At 31.9% G+C, this 20780-nt stretch overlaps 1 protein-coding gene across 6 annotated transcripts in view; it reads right to left on the reverse strand.

The window, feature by feature from the left end:
• The window catches only part of LOC106457563 (calcium uptake protein 1 homolog, mitochondrial-like), a 54610-nt gene that overhangs the window by 17250 nt on the left and 16580 nt on the right, over positions 1-20780 (reverse strand). For 5 of the 6 annotated variants that reach the window (XM_022386488.1, XM_022385962.1, XM_022388019.1 and 2 more), the window contains exons 5-8: positions 15752-15789; positions 9929-9979; positions 9106-9220; positions 1108-1190 (exon numbers count right to left, since the gene is read on the reverse strand). In XM_022386488.1, coding sequence (XP_022242196.1) covers positions 1108-1190; positions 9106-9220; positions 9929-9979; positions 15752-15789 — 287 coding nt within the window. The remainder of the gene's footprint in view (positions 1-1107; positions 1191-9105; positions 9221-9928; positions 9980-15751; positions 15790-20780) is intronic. The other variant, XM_022388560.1, reaches the window with a different exon arrangement.

Here is a 20780-nt window from a genome sequence, read left to right on the forward strand (position 1 = left end):
TTTTTATTTATTTATTTTTTTCCACATAGTTTTAAGTCAAATATTAATCATGAAACTGGCATTTATATTAGTAATAATACAAGCACAAGAACGATAAGGAGAGAAAAAATGCTAAAAAAAAGTTATGGGTCTGGGCACCTCAAGCCTCCAACAAGGTCAGGATGGAGTCTGGTGGGGACAAGAGGGGGTAAAGGTTCCTGAAGCTCCTGGATTTTCAATAAATTAGAAGAACACATTAATGGCTTAAAGAGATAAAAACTGTCAGTCAATTAGAAATGTTTAGTAGTGTCACTTCTTCAACTTGTTCCTTCTACACAGCTAGTATTGGCCTGAACATTTGAAATAGGGAATTGGACTGAGATGGTTAGCTAGTCAATTTTCCCCATATAAACAAAGATTTGAGTGGATAATTGGATAACCATAATTTCAACTTGTCCTCTGTTTCTTTCTTCTGGCATGTTCTTCATACCTGACAAATGAATCATGATTTACAGAATCATCACAAATCATACACACTGCCTTTTCTGGTACAAAACCAGTGAACCTGTGATATATTTTTTTCATCAATCTGATTTCCAATTATTATTGAAAGTTTCATTATTTTTTGTAGCCAGAGCTATCAAAACCATTTTTTAAAACAGTTGTCAATTTCTTTGGCTCTAGACTCAGTGTTTTTAATAATTTTCACTATAACTTTTTTTTTAATTGTCAACTTGAATATATGCTTTCCAACTGCCATTGAAACAATGCAATCATCTGCTACAATTTAAAATGTCAGTCCATTTTTTTCCTCAATTTCACACAAACCACAAGACTCCATCCCCCTCCAAACATACACAAACTCAAGGGACGGTCTAAAAGTAGACAACTCTCTCATAGCTTAATAAAGAAATACATTTATAAGCACATTACTTTTAAATATTTTAAACTTAAAATACAATATTACATGAAGCAAAAATGTAAAATCTTAAAGTTGTTTTTACTGATAAGTGCTGGTTATGTCTTGTAGTAATAACCTTGTATTTAAAAAATACTCAAGTGAAAATTTAATGAATTAAAACTAATACTATAATATCTAAATATAAACAAAAAATATTTTAATCTCACCTTTTCAAATTCTTCAAAATCTACTTCTCCATCTCCATTCAGGTCAAACATTTTAAAAGCAATCTCAAAGTGTCGTTTGGAAGCTTAAAAGGAACATCAAGAATGTTTTATATGTAACAACTATATTTGTGTTTAGTTTTTAACATATTTTTTATTTGTTAGTACAGATCCAAAACATTTACTAAATAATACTAAAGATATAGGGTTAAAATTATTTATAACTTATTTTGTTACATTAAAATTCATGCAAACGTTTTTAGAACACTGACAAATTTAGAAAAGAACGTTACTGAAGAAATAATTTACCAAATAACATTATATAGCCCCAAAAATCTTAATATGGAAAGTGTTAAAGAGGGCATCGACATGTTTTTTGCTTCAAAGCCAAGTAATTTCTTTAATCAGGGCATTAACAACCTAATTGTACGATGGAAAACCATCATCGATAAGAATGAAGACTATTTCATTTAATAAATGTTTTGTTTTGATATATAAGTTGTTCAGGTTTTTTGATCTAAAAAAAGTGACATTAATTTCTTGATGACCTAATACAAGGCCTACTATGACCAACAAGTTAAATTTCAAACTCAAGGCATTTACTAAATAACAATAATTCAATTATAATAGGATATTACATAAAATAATTGCAGAAATATATCCTCAAATGCAAAGAAACAAATCAAAACTGAACTTATTGTCTCAAGTAAAGTAAAAATGTTTTTGGTGAACTAGGTGAACACTTTGGTAAAATCAATGTATTTAGTTAGTTACATGACAAAAAAATAAACACAGGCATATACCATCTTTATAATACTGCATGATATGATTACTGTAGTCCTCAGAAAAGATAAAAGACCAATACCAAATACATCAAGAGAGAACTACAAGTTATTTCTAGTGATTTTGATAAATATGGGATCAAGTTAACTTACAAGCCAGACCTCAAATTATATTACTTTGAAGTCGTAATAGTACAACATAGTTATTCAAGTAAATATTTTTCTAACCAGTGGATTTTAATGGCTGGAAATAACAGAAATATCATTATGAGGCAGATCATAGAAAGCCCAAGTATTATTTTTACAATTTGGAGATTCTGGCTTTACTCCAAAGCATGGCTGATTTTTAGGGAAAAAAAATTTAGAACTATTGGAAATCATCATGCTAGAAATATAAACTGTTCATAAGAAAAATTATCGCCTATAAAAGGCCTGGAGGGACAACTGAGCAATGAATAGTTCAAATGTATTGGTAACTTTCTTTCTATTATTTATATGGATTTAGTTTAGTCACAGGTCATATTATGTCCTATGAAGTTTTTGATCTGGGATATTATAGTGAAGTGCAGTGTTCTCATTAATCAAATATAACTAGTTCTACCACAATTTACAGCACAATATGTAACTTAATGACAAATATACATTCAATGATGAAATGTCTCAAACAGAAATACTTGTTTTCTAAAGAAGACTGGAGTAGAAACAATCTGAAGATTCCAAAGATACTTGTATGCATAAGTGATATTCATTCAGCTTTCAACTATCAAAACTTCCTGGATGGAGTTTACGAAGACTGAAGACTTTGGACAAGTTAAAATTTGAAATATGTATGCACAGTACCCCCAGAGTTTCTGCACATTTGAAATGGAAGTGCTGTTTTTAGTGTAAAGAGCTATAAATGTAACAAGATAAACTTTGTTTCTTCTGAAATAATAAGCATTTTCAGAAAAATGATTTACCTGTAGAAAAGCATCAGATGGTAACAAGACAAGTAGTTACTAAGAATGGTGATATTCATAAAACCTAGGGAGACTTGTTCAGTGACTAGCCTCATCACACTACAGTTTACTTTGTTTAAAGAAATACCACAAGGAAGCTCAAAATGACACTTTTCTTTGGGATTATTACATGAGTAGGTACTGTTTTTATTACACCTTTTCAGAGAAGAAAGAAAATGCAGACCTCATTATCCATTAGTTCTTCCATGGATAGAATAAACTACTCATAGTGATTACCTGTTCTGGCATTAGCACCCTCACACAAAAGCACCTTGTAGTCTGCTAAGAGTAAATGTAAGTAAATAATTTTTACTGTTGCTCCAGCAGCCATTGTCTCAAGTTTGCACTTACATTGGACTTGTTCAAGATTTAGAAGTCCATAGTGAGTATCACAGCATCAGCAAAAAAAACCTGGGGTTGAATATATGTTGGTTCCTCACCAATCATGCAGACTGCTACATTTCAAATTATATGAAGTATTTAGGAAAGAGATTGAATAACATACAAAAGAAGTTTGTTTGTTTGTTTCAAGTTAAGCATAAAGCTACACAATGGGCTATCTGTGCTCTTACCACCATGGGTATCGAAACCCGGATTCTAGCGTTATAAGTCTGCAGACATACAGCTGTGCTACTGGGGGGCACAAAAGAAGTATAAGGAAGAATGAAAATTTTGTCCAAAAGCTGACAGGATATTTCAGTCAGTCCTCATCACAAACCAATTTTTCCTGAATAAGAGAGATAATTAAAAGAATTTCCCTTAAAACATCTTTAAAACCACTGAGGCTGTATTTCCAAATGTTGCTACAAAGCCTCCTAATGTTCTGGCACACATGAACATAGTATGACAAATAAATCATAAACAAGTAATAAAAATTATCATTTTGAGTTGCAATAACTGAAATATTCATGAATTTCATCCTTCCATAATTAATTAAAAATATATCTTTAGTCAGATATATTCATGTAAATTTTCTACATTTTTGTGCAGGTGTTCTGCATGTAATAGGACATTCTTGTTGTCAAAATGTTCTAAAAGTGAACTAATTCATTCACTCAGGTAAAGTTGCAGAAATCAGTAGCTAGTAACTATTATCATTTCGTCCTTTAGTATGATCTTCTGGGAAGAGGCAAGCCTATTTCAAGTGGTGGCTCATATTCTTGTACAACATGATATGATTTAGGGGTTCCCTGTAAACTTTGTTTGAAATAATCAATGATACAAGCAGCACTGAATTCTGATATACTGAACTTTAATAATTTTGAATAAATTTTGGGCAGTAAATCAGAAGTTAACATTTTCCTACATTGAAAATAATAGCTTTTCTTGATTATTACTACCTTCTATATGTGCAATTTTCACTTCCTACTAGCCTTGATACTCCCACCTACCTCCACATGTTTTGATGTGGTACAGCTGCACTGTAGCGTGCAAATAAGCACGTAACAACCCTCCACAAATAGGTGTGACACGTCCTCCTAGTGCAGTTGACTATCTCTATGCTGTAGAACCGAATCTTCACTTCAAAATTAGGCACCAAGAAGCACCAGAAGTGGGAAAGAAGGGTGGGAAGTGTAAGAAGAGATATAAATTTTCAGTGGAGGAAAATGTTAACTTCTGATACAATACCTTACCTCCTCTCACATAATAGCTAGAATCCCACTGACCTGGTGGAGATACCAGTACAAAAATACCAAGAAAAGCACCCTTCAGAATGCATCTGAAGAGAACCCTCATTGAAGAGGAAATACCCAAGTGGGAGACCACACCACATCTGAACCACATATACTCACTGCCCTTGAAGAATGAATGCGTCTCCAACTGGACAGAAAGAGGCACATCTGATAACCACATGGATGGGCTAGTGGTGCAAAGTAGCTAGGGCATGTTAGACCATAACTGGTGGATCAACTCCAGCCCAAAACCAGCAGCACAGGAATTGGAACATCTTGGCCATCATTGGAGAAGGATTCATATAATCTTCACCTTAGGACCAGGAACCAGAAGAGAAAGAAGACTTTCATTCCAAAAACCAAAGCTGGCACATGTGTGCAGACCTAGTACACAACTAAAACCAGCCCCCCAGGAATCTGACAACCAGGTGATGGCAGGAAGGTGGAATGCAATGAGGCATTGGGAAATATTATCCAGTATGTGGTAGGAGGAGGGTCCTAGCCCAACCATATGTGTGAGGACTTATGTTGGTCAGTCCAGATCCAACAAACATCAGCATAACCAGGAATCAACATCCAGACCTCAGAGGCCATACAGTGTGGATTTAAATATTAGTATACCTGGAGAGGCACCAATCACCACAGAGCAGGATCCAACAAGAAGCAAAAATAAGTCACTGCAAAGTAAAAATATAAGAAAAGGAAACTTACCCACTTATTGTTGAACCAAGGATTGTAACATGGCAACAGGAGGCAAATGATAAAAATGAGCAGCCAGGGATATGGTAAGATGGCATATCTGGTGATAGGGAACACAGAAAAAGTGACGGCCATCAGAGGATAGAGAAGAATAAACCAAATGAATAAGTTGGAAAATCCAAGTGGTAAGGGCAACAGGGGAAAAGTCTCCTTGCAAAGGACCAGACAAAAGCCACACATGAAGTTGGAGTGTGGGAATGGATAGGTGAAACATGGATGATTGAGGCTAATGAAGGAAAGACAGGGAGAGAAAAAAAGGTAATGGCAGTGACAATCAGACCTGAGCAGGCCAAAACAGAGCCACAAGAAGGACTTGACATGGAGTGGCTTGGGTGATGGACACGACCCTGAGGATAAGCAGAAATGTAGAGGTCTGTCCAATCCTAACTGAAAGAATCTACTGCTACATCAGAGGATGTGGAACAGGGTACCAGAACATATGTAGTTTGGTATTCAGGTGAATGGCAAAAGCTTCCAAGTGGGGCATACCCAACTAATGCATGATTGTGAAATATTTTTACAAATGTCCTTTAATTCTCCCTACAATTTAACCATGTTATCTGATAACATTTTGGCCAGGTTTTGCAACAATACTGGTGGTACTAGGTTGCCAGTACCGGTACTCGAGCATCTCTAATCATGTGACTTGAGCAGTTAGAAATTGAACTATTTTTCCCAGTTTGTTCTCATGGGAAAATTTTTTTCACATCAAACCAAACTGTCAATTATCTGTAAGCTAACGTGGTATGACAACTATGGCAATGAATCAGTCGAATTCTAGGCTTTCTATTGGTTATAAAATTTATGGGAGTCGGGCTCAAACATCTATTAGCAAATTGTAAACTAGAGCATGCTAGAGGTAGGCATGAAAAGTGGTTTCTGAATTTTCATTTTTAGCCCCATAAGATTGAAGTATATATAAAAATATAACTTCAGAATATTGATGACAAAATTATAGAGAATATTTTACATGACATTTCGTAGTTTCCTAGGGCGTGGACAAAAAAATCCATAAGAGGAGACGCTCAAGAACAAATATCCAAATTCTCACACTAGGGGAATTTAAGGTTGTTTTTAAATATTTCCTTATACAATTAAAAACTTAAAACTTATATAATATTATTATTTGATTTATTATCTATAGTTTGATGTTAAGTTTGTTTGTATACCATGATGATTAAATAGTTTAATTAAATTTTGAATGTAACTCACTAAAACATCATGATATGCACAATTTGATCTGCCTGCATGCAAAGGGTTAATCAAGCATGCACCTACCTAATGTGAAATCAATCATGAAGGCACACTCATGTTCTCTTCCAGAGTGTGGGAGTCACCAGTTTCCTGCTATTGCTGATTTTCACAGTGAGATTCACCTATTGACTGAAGTATGAACTCAAAACTACCACATAAAACATTTATAATTCTGTGAAAATCAAAGCTGAAATACCAGAGGAGGCATTCAGACAAAACTCCAAAGATGGGACATGTGATAACAGATATTATTCTCCACGTATGATATACTATAAACCAGTACCTGTACTTCCAGTACAGATGGCCTGGTATCAGAACTGGATGCCGAGTACCACCAGTACCAACTGCAAACCCTGATTTTGAACTTCTCAGTTTTTATGTAACATCACACAATTTCAAAGATGTTCGCAATTGGACATTGTGAAGGCCAAGCCATTAAGGTGAGTGTCCCACCAGCCTTTCTCCCATAAATATATCATTTCACCACATTTTGTGCATGTTTGGGATCATTGTCTGGTTAGAAAGTATACTGTGTTCCTTTCCAGAGCATGATGGATCAGAACTTGTACAGAGTTATCAGGATTCAGGTGCCATCAATTCTGGTGGATCACCAACACCATGTGACAAGATGCAGAACAAACTCGTACTGATCTCATCACACTGCTCCTTGGTAGATGTTGTAACTTGAATATAGTACTGTTTTCCTCACCACCATTTAACAAGCTTTTGTTTCCTGTTGTCAAACAATTTGAACTTGGATTTATCTATAAGAATGACATTCCTCCAGCTTTGATCATTCCACCCTTTGTGGTCTGAAAACTTTTGGTTTAATTACTTCTTCTGAGCAGCAGTTTTGGAGCAGCTACATGTCCAGCTACCTGATTTTTTGCTAATGTTTTTATTACTGTTCTTGAGGTAACACTCACATAAGTAGTTACAGCAAGGTATGAAATCAACCATCATCTATTTCTCTTATTAAAGAACATACCTTGAGATGCTTAACATCACTTTTAGAGAGTTAGTTTTCTGCTTTTACCACTTCTATATTTAACAGTCAAAGTTTGATTTATACACGCATCATGCAATATTTCATTCCTGGAAGTCGTGATTGGATTCATATTATTACTATTGAGCATAGTGTGATTGCCCATACTTGTATAAATTTTATTCTGTTGTGTAACTTTCTGATTAGTTAGTGGACAACCAATCACAATGTAAACCATTAACACATGACTGTACTCTGGTGCAGTTTAGGTTCACATGATAAATGGGTAGCATTTCCATATTGTTTGCATTTTGTATCCTTTTGATCCACTGTTTCCATAATTATTTCCAATATTATATGTTTATCTTGAATAACAATTTTACAATGTACTGCTTTCCACATAATTTTACATAGCACATACAGAAAAACATACTAACACAATTAGCAGAATTGTCAAAGGTTTCAAAATCATTTTTTTGCCAAACTGAAAGATCTGCTGTCCTCATAGTATCTTTAGATTATCCTATTATGAGCAATGTATATCTCATATGAAAAGAATATTTATCACAATAAAACATACCAGTAGAAAATTGGTATCCATCCAGAAACTATATTTAGAGTTTCTCTGAATTAAATAGAAACAGTAACTTCAGTATTTAGAGGCTAAGAAGTGAAATTTAAACAATCAAAACATATGACGTTAAAAAATAAAACACAACAGTAATAGCACTCCAATGTTGTATGCTTTTTGTGATACCAATTTTCAAACTTATGTGTTTTAGTAACATGTGCAACACTTCAGTATACAGTATATTTAAAGATCCTAAAATATTAACCAGAAGTTTTAGCTAAATATGTTCTTCACAATATCAACTGGTTCCAACTGGTTACAATTTACAAGTAATACACAGATAAATCAAAAGAGTAATTCAATGTCCACCCTTGATATTTTATTCCATTAACTAGTACATACATTAATATTCTTTATTCGAAGCTTATTATTTCAAAATATACTTGATAAACAGCTGAAAGTGACATACCCCTTTACCACTGTTTTAAAGTTTGCTTTGATAAAACAAAGTAGGATAGCATAATCATGCTTTAGTTTTTACATAAACTAAGTACCTATTTAATAATATATAACAGTAGTCCAAACATTGTTAAGTTCAATACTCATGTTTATTTTCCTTGGGTGTGTCCAGTTATTGTAAAAAAATTGTAGTTTTTCCTATTAAGTTTGATGTCTCAAAAATAACACTAAGGAATAACCAGCATTAACAAATAATGGTATAATTTTGAAAACATTAGGAACTTTTAATTTATGAATTATATAACAAAATATATATTTTATTTATAAATGAAGAAGATTTTTATGTTAATTCACAAAAGGAATGTTTTGGTTCATTAGTAAGCATAAAAGTTGCTTTTTTTCTTTGCACTCGATTCATTGAATGTTTCAGTAGTTCATCAAGAAAGATTTTTCTTACAAATATTTTTTCTCATCCGTATAACACTTACTCATTTATTTAAAAAAATCATATTGTGTTTACCTGAAAGAATTGTTAACAAAAAAATATAATCTGAAAAGTTAATTAAACCAGAGGCTCCAATTTTGTAGAAAATGCTCTCTTCAGTTAGGCCTAAATTTGAGGGGGTGTTCACTTCCTGCAAGATAAAATACAATCAAGAAATGAATAGTCTTTACTTTTTCTTTTATGTAAAACAGAAATTAAAAATTCTTAGTAGATAATGTAATACAACTGCTCCGATCATAACAAATTATAAACAAATATCATATTATTTTGCAGTCAGGCAGTTAAAAAGAGGGGGGGACGTTTTTGAAACTTAAAGTAAATCCATGGTTTCAAACTAATAAATATAAAATACTTCTGACATGAAAAACTGCTAAAGACTGCACTGAAAACATATAATTTGACACTGTTGATTGATTTTGTAAAGAACAGTAATTACTTTCATTCTAAACAATGTTTTCACTCAAATCACTTACCATACCAAATATATTTACTAATGTCAGGAACATTAAATCTTTAGAATGTTCCTTTAATTTTTATGATGTCAGAACAATGTAAGCTTGATAATTGACCATATCTAATGAAAACAAAATTTCAAACCCATGAGTATACAGGCTTATAACGTTGTAAGTAATCCAGAAAGTTTAAGGATTTCATCCAGACAAGTTACAAAACCTTACAAACCAGAATGAAAAATTTTATGTTTTACAACTAAAGAAAAGAAAACCTTTACATAAGGTTCAACACTTTATGAGACAATGAATGATAATATTAATATTTCAACAAACAAATACAAACATTCAGAGAAGAAGGATCTGAAAACAATACGTAATTTGCTCACATCATGGGCCTCAACCTGCAGTCGGAAATCTTCAGAGTGAAGGCAGTCAGTCTGACATTGGGAAGGAAAACACACATGGACAGATAAAGGTTAATTAGTAAGGAAATGCATCTTTGACAAACAAGTTAATTAGTTGACTGGGTGAATTCATTAGCATCAGGTCTAAGCAAACAGTTTTTGGATTACATTGGTCAACTAAGATATTACCTGCTGATTTATAATTACATAAATAAAACACTTAACAACTTTCTATATCAGGTAATTTGAAACTGTTCATTAAATAGTCCGGCAATTAGATTAAATTGGCAAAATGATATGCTTCTTGAATACTCAATTATCTATCTGACTGAAAAACCTAAGCTAAGTCAATTTTCCTTCTTCACAACAGAAACCATATTCATGTTATCTGTCAGCCACACAAGTCATAAAATAATTTGGTATAAGATTGTACGTAAAATTCCCATATTCACCAATATTTATCAATTATAGGATAAATTTGTGAATTTGTTTCATAATTACTTCAATTTCCTGGATATTTCTCTCTCGTGGCTTTGGCACAAAATGACTTACTACGTTAATTTTACCACTAAAATTCTATAACACTACTGAGCCAAAACATACAAGGTAAGCCTTTTAACATTCTATATTTTTATAGAAATAGGTTGAGAAAATTAGCAACAAATCTTGCACAACACCTAATATCGACTTTCTCTTAGAAAATGATGAATTCAAGGTAATAATGTTACAAACTATTCTTTGAGTCTCATACATGCACAGGATCTAGATACAAAAAAACATATATAAAAAAAATAACTTTGGCAACCAAAAACATAATTAGTATAGCTCACATTCGAGTAAGAAATAGTTATAAGCCACAGTATTTCATTGAGAGACAAATTTTCTGTTTGCTTTCATGCAGTAATTAATTTAAAAACTATAATATTTATTTTTTTGCTACAAGCTATATATTTAATAACTAAACTGACAAAGGAACATGGCAGCAAGTTAGAGCATCTGTTATGAACATAAATTAAATATAACATTTTATTTAAATATGATTAATATTAAACAGTATGGTTTAATGATTAACTATGTAGCTCTTATTATTCTTTGGTACGGTACAACAATTTATTATAACTTTCTTAATTACCATTCTAACAATATGTATATGTCTATACTTTATGAAGCAAAAAAGTGATGAAATATAGGTTCTTCAATAATGCATCAACAAACCTTAAAGTTAATGAGACATGAAACTAATCTAATATATTAAATAAATCCTACACAGCCTTCTTCAAAGCACACCTCTTCTTCCTCTTCTTTAATGATGATTAAAATTCCAAAATGAATTATTTTCGTAAATTAGAAAGTGTATATAAACATTAACTATTCTAAACACTTCCATTCCATGTACACTGGTAATTAGCATTTATATCACCTTTGTAGAAATGTGTATATCTGAATGTAGCATACGCTTATAAGAAACAACTAGCAAATAAATTATTAAGACTTAATAATGACGATTTAGGGTCTGTATTTGGTCTACCACGAGTTAAAGCTAAATCAAGGGTAAGTAACAACACATATCTTTTACATATAAATTTGTCTTTATAGTTCTTAATACACTTAATATCATTATTAAGAAACTATTAGAATATCGAATAGTACCTATTTATCTTGATCCTGAAACAAAAATAGATGTATCATTTTGACAGCAGTTTTAATACTGGATTGAGAACCTTAAGATACATGACAATCATATGGGAATTGTCTAACAATACAACTTATTTACAGATGCTTCACAAACAAAATTATCTACCAAACAAAAAAGTTAAAAGATAGTTCAAACATAATTTGAAACTTTCCAACGATAATTAAAAAAGAGCAGTTAGTTTTACTGATTTCTTCTATAACTCCCCTACCTCTAAAGTTTTTTCTTTATCATATTATCAATGAATTTCAACAGACACAAGAATAATTATGTCTTTACATTAATAAATACAGAAAGATAATGATTAACTTTAACATAACAAACATGACAATAAAAACCCATGTTTTCAGCCTTAATAGTGAAACACACTGATTAATGTTCAGACCTGGCTGAAGTAGTTTAATATACAAAGAATTTTTTGATTCGAAGTGTTTTCTCAGTAAAATACTTTTACCAGTTTATATACCGAGTTTGAAATTTTTGTTCCAAATAGCTTTTAAAAGAACTTAGATTACATGTTAATCCATAGGATTTTTCAGTCGTGTACCAATGTTACGTATTGTGAAAATGAACTAAAGAAAATTAAGTGTTACTTAAGAATAGCTTTCCATTGAAAGTTATAAACAGAGCAAAGGGGAATTAGTGAGAAAAATTACACTCCAATGATGTCATTTGTGATATACCACATTATCTGTTGACCCTCATTCTACCTTATCCAGCCAGACACACTAGTAGCTTGAAGGAAAACATAAGAAAATTAAATGAAAATATTACAACAGGTTGACGTGAGAATTATTTATAAACCAAAAATAAGAATTATGTTTTTTTAGAAGTAAAGACAAAAATTCTTGCTCTAAAGCAATTACATATTATGTTAACTTATAAATCGTATTCAGTGTGAATGAGGTTTAATATACAAGTAATAAAAAAAAAGACGATGTAAGAATGGCAATGCCAAAAAGTACAGGTTGGAGTGAATACACAAAACTATACAAAAATCCATACATAAGTAGCCACATATTTTAAAGAAAAGCTTTTATCTACAACTAAATATTGAATTCCTTTCATTTGCATGAATTCAGGTTTGAATAAAAGCATTTAAACTGAATAATGCTATAAAGTCTTACAATGGCTAATTCACATAAGTTTGTAATATTGACTCAGTGGCTACTTATGTAGGAATTTTTTATATGGTTTTGTGTATTCATCTCTACATTGTTTCTGTACTTTTTGGCATTGTCATCCCGACATCATCCTTATTTTTTTCAGATTTTTTTTATTACTTATTTCCTATCTTTTTTAATGAGTAGCAGTCACTATGAAAGCAGTAGTTTTAGCCAAGCATGATGAGTTGTCTTGATGGACATCATGTGTTTAAGTTAGTGAAATGCTATACTTCTTCTGCACTCCCCATGTTAAAATGCAACAGTTTTAAGCATTGGTGAGCTAGCCCTTCTGACACCAGAATCAAAACAATCAGCAGAACATTTGGCTGTTATGCTACTTGCAGGTTCTCTACTTTAGCAATGTTTTTTTGGTTAAACTGAAGGTTTTAATAGCTTTGGAAAACCTCGAAAATGTAAATTAGATGTTTATAAAAACCTCTTACATTGTTATAAGAGAGATTTGAGACTGCGATGAGCAATATATAATATGCAATGGCCATTTTTCTCCTAGCCCATCCCTATATATACTAAGCACTACTGTGCTCAGTGATACAAATTCAACTGCAAGAACCTTTGAAAACACATTAACTCTACAAGACTCAGTGCTGATTCAACTTACCCATTGTATGTTTTTTCTTATCGTATTAAAAAAACTATATAAGAAATAGTTTGAAACTTTATAATTACTTTCTACAGTTTAAGTAGCTTCTGTAAATAGAAATCATATTTTATTATACATTTGTATGAATTTAAAGCTCTGAATTTAAAATAAATTACTTGTGGTATGCTCTTAAGAAACAATTAAAAATGCTTACCTTTGTTGTAGATTTTAATTACTAATTTTTTTTGTCTTCCTACATTCTTTTAAATTTTCCCAAGAAATTTTCATTTTACAAAAACTGTATATTATATTTTTTGTTTTATTTTGAAAAAACAATGCACACAGTTTAGGTGTGCTCACGATCACTGGTGTACAATAAAAAATAACTATTTTACCATACCGAAATTACATGCAAGTTGACTTTTTTAAATTGTTAATTGCAAAGTTTAATTTAATATATGTAATAAGTTTTAAACCAATTTTATATTAATTTAAATCTTTTTTTCAACATTTATTTCTGGTGATTTTATTTGCCAATTTAAGCAGTTACTTAAGCTTATATGGTCTAATGCAAACAAGGCCTAACACAGCAAACTGAAACTTGATATCATCAAGTGCAAAATTATCAAAATAAGCCAACCTCACATTGTTTCAGAAAAACATTTCTTTTTCCCATCATATTTCAACATCATGATTCAAATAAAGTATAAAATGATAAATCATACTTTTCACAAGCCTTAAAAACATAATTAGACCTCTAATTGCTGCAAAAGTTGTTCATAAGCACCTTTCCTTCTAGCCATATATTACCAAGCTAAGCTTTTATCATTTTTTTCTGACCTCTACATAAATCCACGTTAAAACGAAAATCTTTTTTGGTTTTTATAGTTAAAATGAATGGAGAAGGAGCTTTCATGATATTTTTAGATTAACAGCCAATAACTTCTTGAAGTTGAAATTTAGGCAATTACATTACACCTTGATGACAGAGATTGAAAAATATTATAACCTGAAGTACTTTTCTTACAACCAGGTTTTAAATCTTTTGTTGAGTGATTGTTTGTTGATGACTGTATAAATCAACAAAGAGGAAACTTAGTATGTTCAGGCCAAATTGAAGTAATTTAGTATATAAAGATTCCTTGATCTGAAGTGTTTTGTCATTGGAACTATATCCCATAATCTTAAAATGTTGTTTGTCTACTGGTAATTCACATGTCCGAGTAAGTAGTTGGACAGAGGACTTAATTTTCTCTGCTGTAGTTGAATGTTATTTAACTCTTTCATGCCCAGATTGGTACAGTCTGCCTTGAGGGCAAAATTGTACTATTGAATTAAATAACTTATAGAAAATAAAGTTGTAATTGTATTCCCACACATAAAAAAATAAAATGCATTCTAGTTGATATTTGTTCTTTAGAATAAGTTATTTTATGTTTAAAACAAATCACAAATTTTGATTTTGGGTTGATTTCATCATGTTCCCTATTAAATCATTAGTATTTGTGAACTTCCTAAGTATTTTCTGAAAATCTAGGTGGAAGTTATAATTTTGAACAAAAAAGTGCTAATTTTTCCTTGTTGCTTGAATAGAAGTGTAGTTTATCTATTTTTAGATCACTGTTTTTCAATCTCTGTCATCAAGGTGTAATGTAATTGCCTAAATTTCAACTTCAAGAAGTCATTGGATATTGATCTAAAAATATCATAAAAGTTCCTTTTCCATTCTTTTTAACTATAAAAGCCAAAAAGATTTTGGATTTAATGTGGATTTATGTATAGGTCAGATAAAAATTATAAAAGCTTAACTTGGTAATATGTGGCTGGAAGGAAAGGTGCTGCAATTAGAGGCCTGTTTTTATATTATTAAAAGTTGCAATCAAGAAAAACAAAAAATAATATTTAAAACTATATACAGGATTCCACTTTATCAAGCTATAATATCCTCAAATTAAATATATTTTAGATAAAATAATCACAGTGTGATGTAAAATCATCATTTACTAAGACAGAGAAACAACTATACAGTTAAAATAATATCAATCACATGTTGGTTGCTAAAATTCTTCTGTAACCACATTATTCTCCACAATTAAAAAAAAAGGAGTGACACATAAATATTCATTATTTAACTATTACTATTCATGGGTGGTACTGTATTGTATTTTACCAATTACAAACTTATTTAAATTTGTGTTTATTTAGAGCCAATTAAACATCTAAGTTTTACACATAAATATTAACATAAATTATGCAGTAACTTGAAATTTAAAGAACTGTCTAATTTTTGAAACTTCAGTACAAACACTTTTTGAGAAATAAATAATTTTATTTTACAAACTAACCTTCATATCCAGTCTCTTGAACTGGTCCAATCCAAGACCTAAGGAGCATAAACATTAACAATATTCAAATGTTATGGGAAACTTGGCATAAAATATGGAACCAATAATCATTACTTAAAAAAAAGGAGGATTATGATTTTTAAAACCTACACATAACATATATATATGTGTGTGTTTGTGTATGTATACAATCAAGTTTTAAAAGCATAAAAAAACACTAGAACTCCTAAAATTTTCAAATTCCATGTAAAGAATACAGTATTATATATATATATATATATATATATATCTAAAACACATACAGGGGGACTTTAAGAAAGAAATGGAATTTAATTTCATATAGTTCAACCATAACAGATTACAGCCAACAAATGTACAATAGTGTGAGTAGTCAGACTGATCAGGTTTCTGCTAAGAAAGATGAATTTCCTATATCACTATTTGAGGATCATCATATCAATTGCACTAGTTTGGTAAAATACATAGAGTATTAAAAAATCTAATTACATACAGCTACTTTATGTTAATCATTTATCTGGAAGTATTTTCTGAACAGACCAACCTTGTAAGATCCAAAATAAAAAGGCAAAAGATCAGGACTAAATGTATATTCAATGCAGCAAAGGACTGTAAATGATTTTCCATGGCATTTGGTCTTATCACATTAAAAGAGAATGTTTCCTAGTAGCCAATACGACTTTATTAACAGTGAACTCAGGGTTCATAGATTTGACACATCTTGTAATATATATATATATATATATAAAAAACAAAATTAAACAAATTGTTTGAGATTTGGAACACAAACTTTGTAATATCATATATCTGTATAAAAAAAAGTATAATTTTGTTTAGTATTTGAGCCAATTTTTAGCTTCTGAACTTTATAAAAGTTCCTTGCAAAACACAGTTTTAAAAAACTATAAAACACTTCCTTTTATATTAGACTTCATATTTTTTGTTTTATCAGCCTAAACTCTTGTAAAGGTATTTAATTACACTTTTTCAATAAAACTAAAAATTTTATTTGCTTTCATTCCAATAAAACTATAAAAAATGCACAATGTAAACTACTGTAAAAGGTAAGAAACCAGTTGAACCAATTTTCTTTTATTGATTAAAAGTTAACATATTTTGTACTCAAAAATGTATTTCAGATAGATACCTCGCTGCACCACAAAGAGCTATTACCTTGCACACACTACTGTGTAAATTACTGCATGTGCCACACAAGCCCTGAACAATGCTCCCATCTTACATGTATCAACATGTAAGGCACCAGCCTATAAAGCAATCATCACTAGACTATAATAGCCCACTAACAAGAGGGTGACATATCCTTCATATGCAGTAATACCCATGAGCACTAGCATTTGAAAACAGGCTCATTCTTGATGAAGTAAACTAAATGCACTAGAAATAGAGAGAAAGAATGGGAGGTTGAACAGAGAGATGATTACCCATCTTAAAGTTATAATATTCCTATACTAAAAATGTATTTCTTATTGGTACTTACCTCCTCTCACATAAATAGTTATTTTCGTTCAGTACTGTCCTCTATATGCAAATTGTTTTTCACACGCCACAAGCATTGAGCTGCCACATACCCTAAGATCAACGTTGTTCAAGTCATCATGTGAAAACCTCTCACCAACAGAAGTGCAACACACCCTCCTGACACATGTGACTCCCTCTATTCGATTCAACAAAACTATCACAACAAGTTTTAGCAGAAAATGGGAGCACCAGTTGGAGAAGAAGGGTGGGAATTGTGAGAGGAGGTAAGTATCTATCAGAAATACATTTTCAGTATAGGAAAATTAAAACTTCCAATACAGTACATTACCTCTTCTCACATAAATAGCTAGAATCCATCTCATCATCTACACCAGCAAAACCCCACCACCTTACTCTCAACTGAATGGTTTTATCATTATTTGTATCATATATCATTATCACATTCAGGAGGATGCCTCCATAGTCCACCACCCCAGCAGCTCAGAGATGAAAAGTGGTAAGGACTCCCATATTCCACTGGAAGAAAAAGAAGGGAGAAAATGAAGTGGAGATTTTGATAGAACGTCAACACTGGAGACAGTGCAAAGAGATACCACGAAAAACCCAATTTTGAAAAGTAGACCACTCCTGATTTATTCAGTATAAGGAATGGCAGGAATAGGCAGCTATCCCCTTCTGCTTTATCCATGAAGTCCATGGGTTAGTACAGTCCAGAATGGGCATATGAATGAAGCAAATATATCACAAGGAAAGCCTTTGAGCAATTTTGTGTAACACCCCATCTCATGATGACAAAACCTTGTCGAAACGTTGTACATTTGCTGTTATATTAAACTTATATTAAAGTTTTTCTTCATTACCCATTCAAACCGTCTCCAACCATTAAAAGTGGGAGGTAGCTTAATGGGGCAGCCTTCAGCAGGAGACAGCAACAGGAAATACTTTTTGCCCAATGTTATTGAAAGTATCAAAAAAAATATTTTACATGGTGCTTAAGTGTAGCTAGGATAGGCAGAATGTAATGTTGCTCAATAGGCCATTATTTCAGAGACAGGCAACTGGCCATGAATGTGTAGTGTGGCTAGAATTATTAGAAATACTTTCAGGAGATACCATAATAATCAGGTGCAGGAAGAAGCATTCTAGACTTGTGTCTTTAGGCAAGCCTAAAACTCATCAGGCAGGACCCAATCACCAGGAATGGCTTGGTTCATAATGAACTACACTACCAGGTAACACCCTAGCCCTACTTCAAAGAGTGAATTTACTCGGTCTCGTACCAGTGGGATTATAAAGACTAAAGAGGAACTCTACTTATTGTTTTCCCCAGTGGCTTAGGATTGGTTAAGCAAGGGTTTTCTCATACTAAACTAGAAAAAATGAGGGGGGTAGGAATCCATGTGGGGGAGAAAAATGGAGAAATGCTTGGACTATGTCATCAGGCAATATTATCTGGAATTAGGCATGACACTGTGAGACAGTGCAATGGGTTACCAAGACATAAAGTGTGAGTCAGATGTGAGGGGTGGCACATAATTGGTGCTGTCACTTTTTTTTTTTTACAGATACTGAACAACCTGGAAGATAAAATATATATAGACACAACCAAAGCAGTCTTGTAGAAAGCCCCATCTCAACAGCAGACACTAAGCACAGGTGGATGGATTTAACATTTTCCATACTTCTCCACTTAATGTGGATTTGGGGTTATTTATCCCCAGTGAGGCAACACCAGCCACTCAGTTGGTTCCATCATCTCCATGATATATATATGTATATATATTTTTTTTATAAAGGCAGTTGTGAGACCTGAAAATCAAAGGAGAAAAATAAACAACTCAACATCAAGGCTACTGTGAAGAAAGAAGAATGGGAACTGAGGAAGACAAAAGCCAAAGAAGGGGAAATCTCCCTGTGGCATAAATAAAGTCATCTTCATTCCCACCTGCAAGATTTCATACAGAGGTCCTTGATGGCTAGAAGAAAGAGAAGCCTGATATGACAAACACAATGTGGGGAGACATAAAAAATAAAAAAGGGATCATCAAACGCAAACAAAACTAGCCAGATAAAGTGTATAACCTGACCAAGCAAAATTGAAGAAGATAATTTATTAATCCTTTTGAGACGATTCACGGGTGAAAGGCCATGTCATCTCATTTGTTGACTCACATTCAAAATTTGATTGAACTACTATTTCATGAATTTATATTCGTCCTCTACACTTGTGTCTCTACAACAGGCAGCTGCCGTCCATTCCACAAAGTTTCATTTCTGTAGCTTTCTAACAGCAATACCATAATACAAATCCTACATCAAGAACTTCAGAAATATCATCAGAAACTATAAAAAAAATTCCTAGGCCTCTAACTAATTAAAAAAGCACTGTGTTCAATCTTCAAGTGTGGACTACTACTTCAAAACTTGTAAAAGTATAAAAGTGGCATAAAGTGTGATAATTGGTTGGCAAACAATGATTTATAAGCATGAGGAAGAATTTTATTGATGGTGGAACATACTACATGTTTCAACAGAACTTTGATCTGTCTTCTTCAGAACCACGTGTATATATAGTATCGTATGTGATTGTGGAATGAAATACACACGATAAACATCATGTTCCTTAGACATAAGATGCAAAGAACACTAAAGTCACATAGAGGTGAATTCCAGATATCTACTTTAACATATCATCAATACAAATCAGGCCACAAAATACTTTGGGATTAAATTCTTCACCAACCCAAAATTAAAAAAAAAAAAGAAGCTGTTTAAAAATTATAGAAATCATCAAAGCAAACGATCTCTCACTAAACCGTGATAATGGCCCTTGCAACAGCTGTATCTGGCAAGGTCTATTCACTGTTCATACACTTGACCTTTACCTATATCCTGTCACCTGCTGACAATTTCCATCACATTTAATCTTTGCGTCTTTTGCCTTTGTAATAATACATAAACCCAATATTGTTTAGTACTGGTCATACCTGAAGAAGATAGACCAAAGTTCTGTTGAAACATGTAGTATATTCTACTATCAATAAAATTTTCCCTTATGTTTATACATCATTTTATAACCTTTTGTTATATTAGCAAGTTGTTGGCATCATTTTGAAGATTACTTTCTCTCCTTTAACAATGTTCTTTTTTTTTGGCTGGAGATTGTATCTATTTTCAAAGCTGAGATAGTTCACCATTTGTCAATATTCCTTGTAAGGTATAAGTTATATATGTGTGTGTGTGTGTGTGTGTGTGTGTGTGTGTGATTTCAACCAGTCAAATCATAGCTCAGCTTATGATGCTTCTAGAAATAATTTTCTTTATAATTCTACATATTTGATTGGCAGTCATGAGTATATGCCATGACACCCATAGAAAAAAAAAAAAAAAATATATATATATATATATATATATATATAACACAGTTAGATGCCTACAAACATTATAGAAAACTAAAATTTAATGCATCTTTAGTAAGTTTTACTTAACTAAAATTTAATTATATAACCAT

This window comes from Limulus polyphemus, unplaced genomic scaffold (assembly GCF_000517525.1).
Source record: "Limulus polyphemus unplaced genomic scaffold, Limulus_polyphemus-2.1.2 Scaffold0, whole genome shotgun sequence".
In the NCBI taxonomy this organism is placed as follows: domain Eukaryota; kingdom Metazoa; phylum Arthropoda; class Merostomata; order Xiphosura; family Limulidae; genus Limulus; species Limulus polyphemus.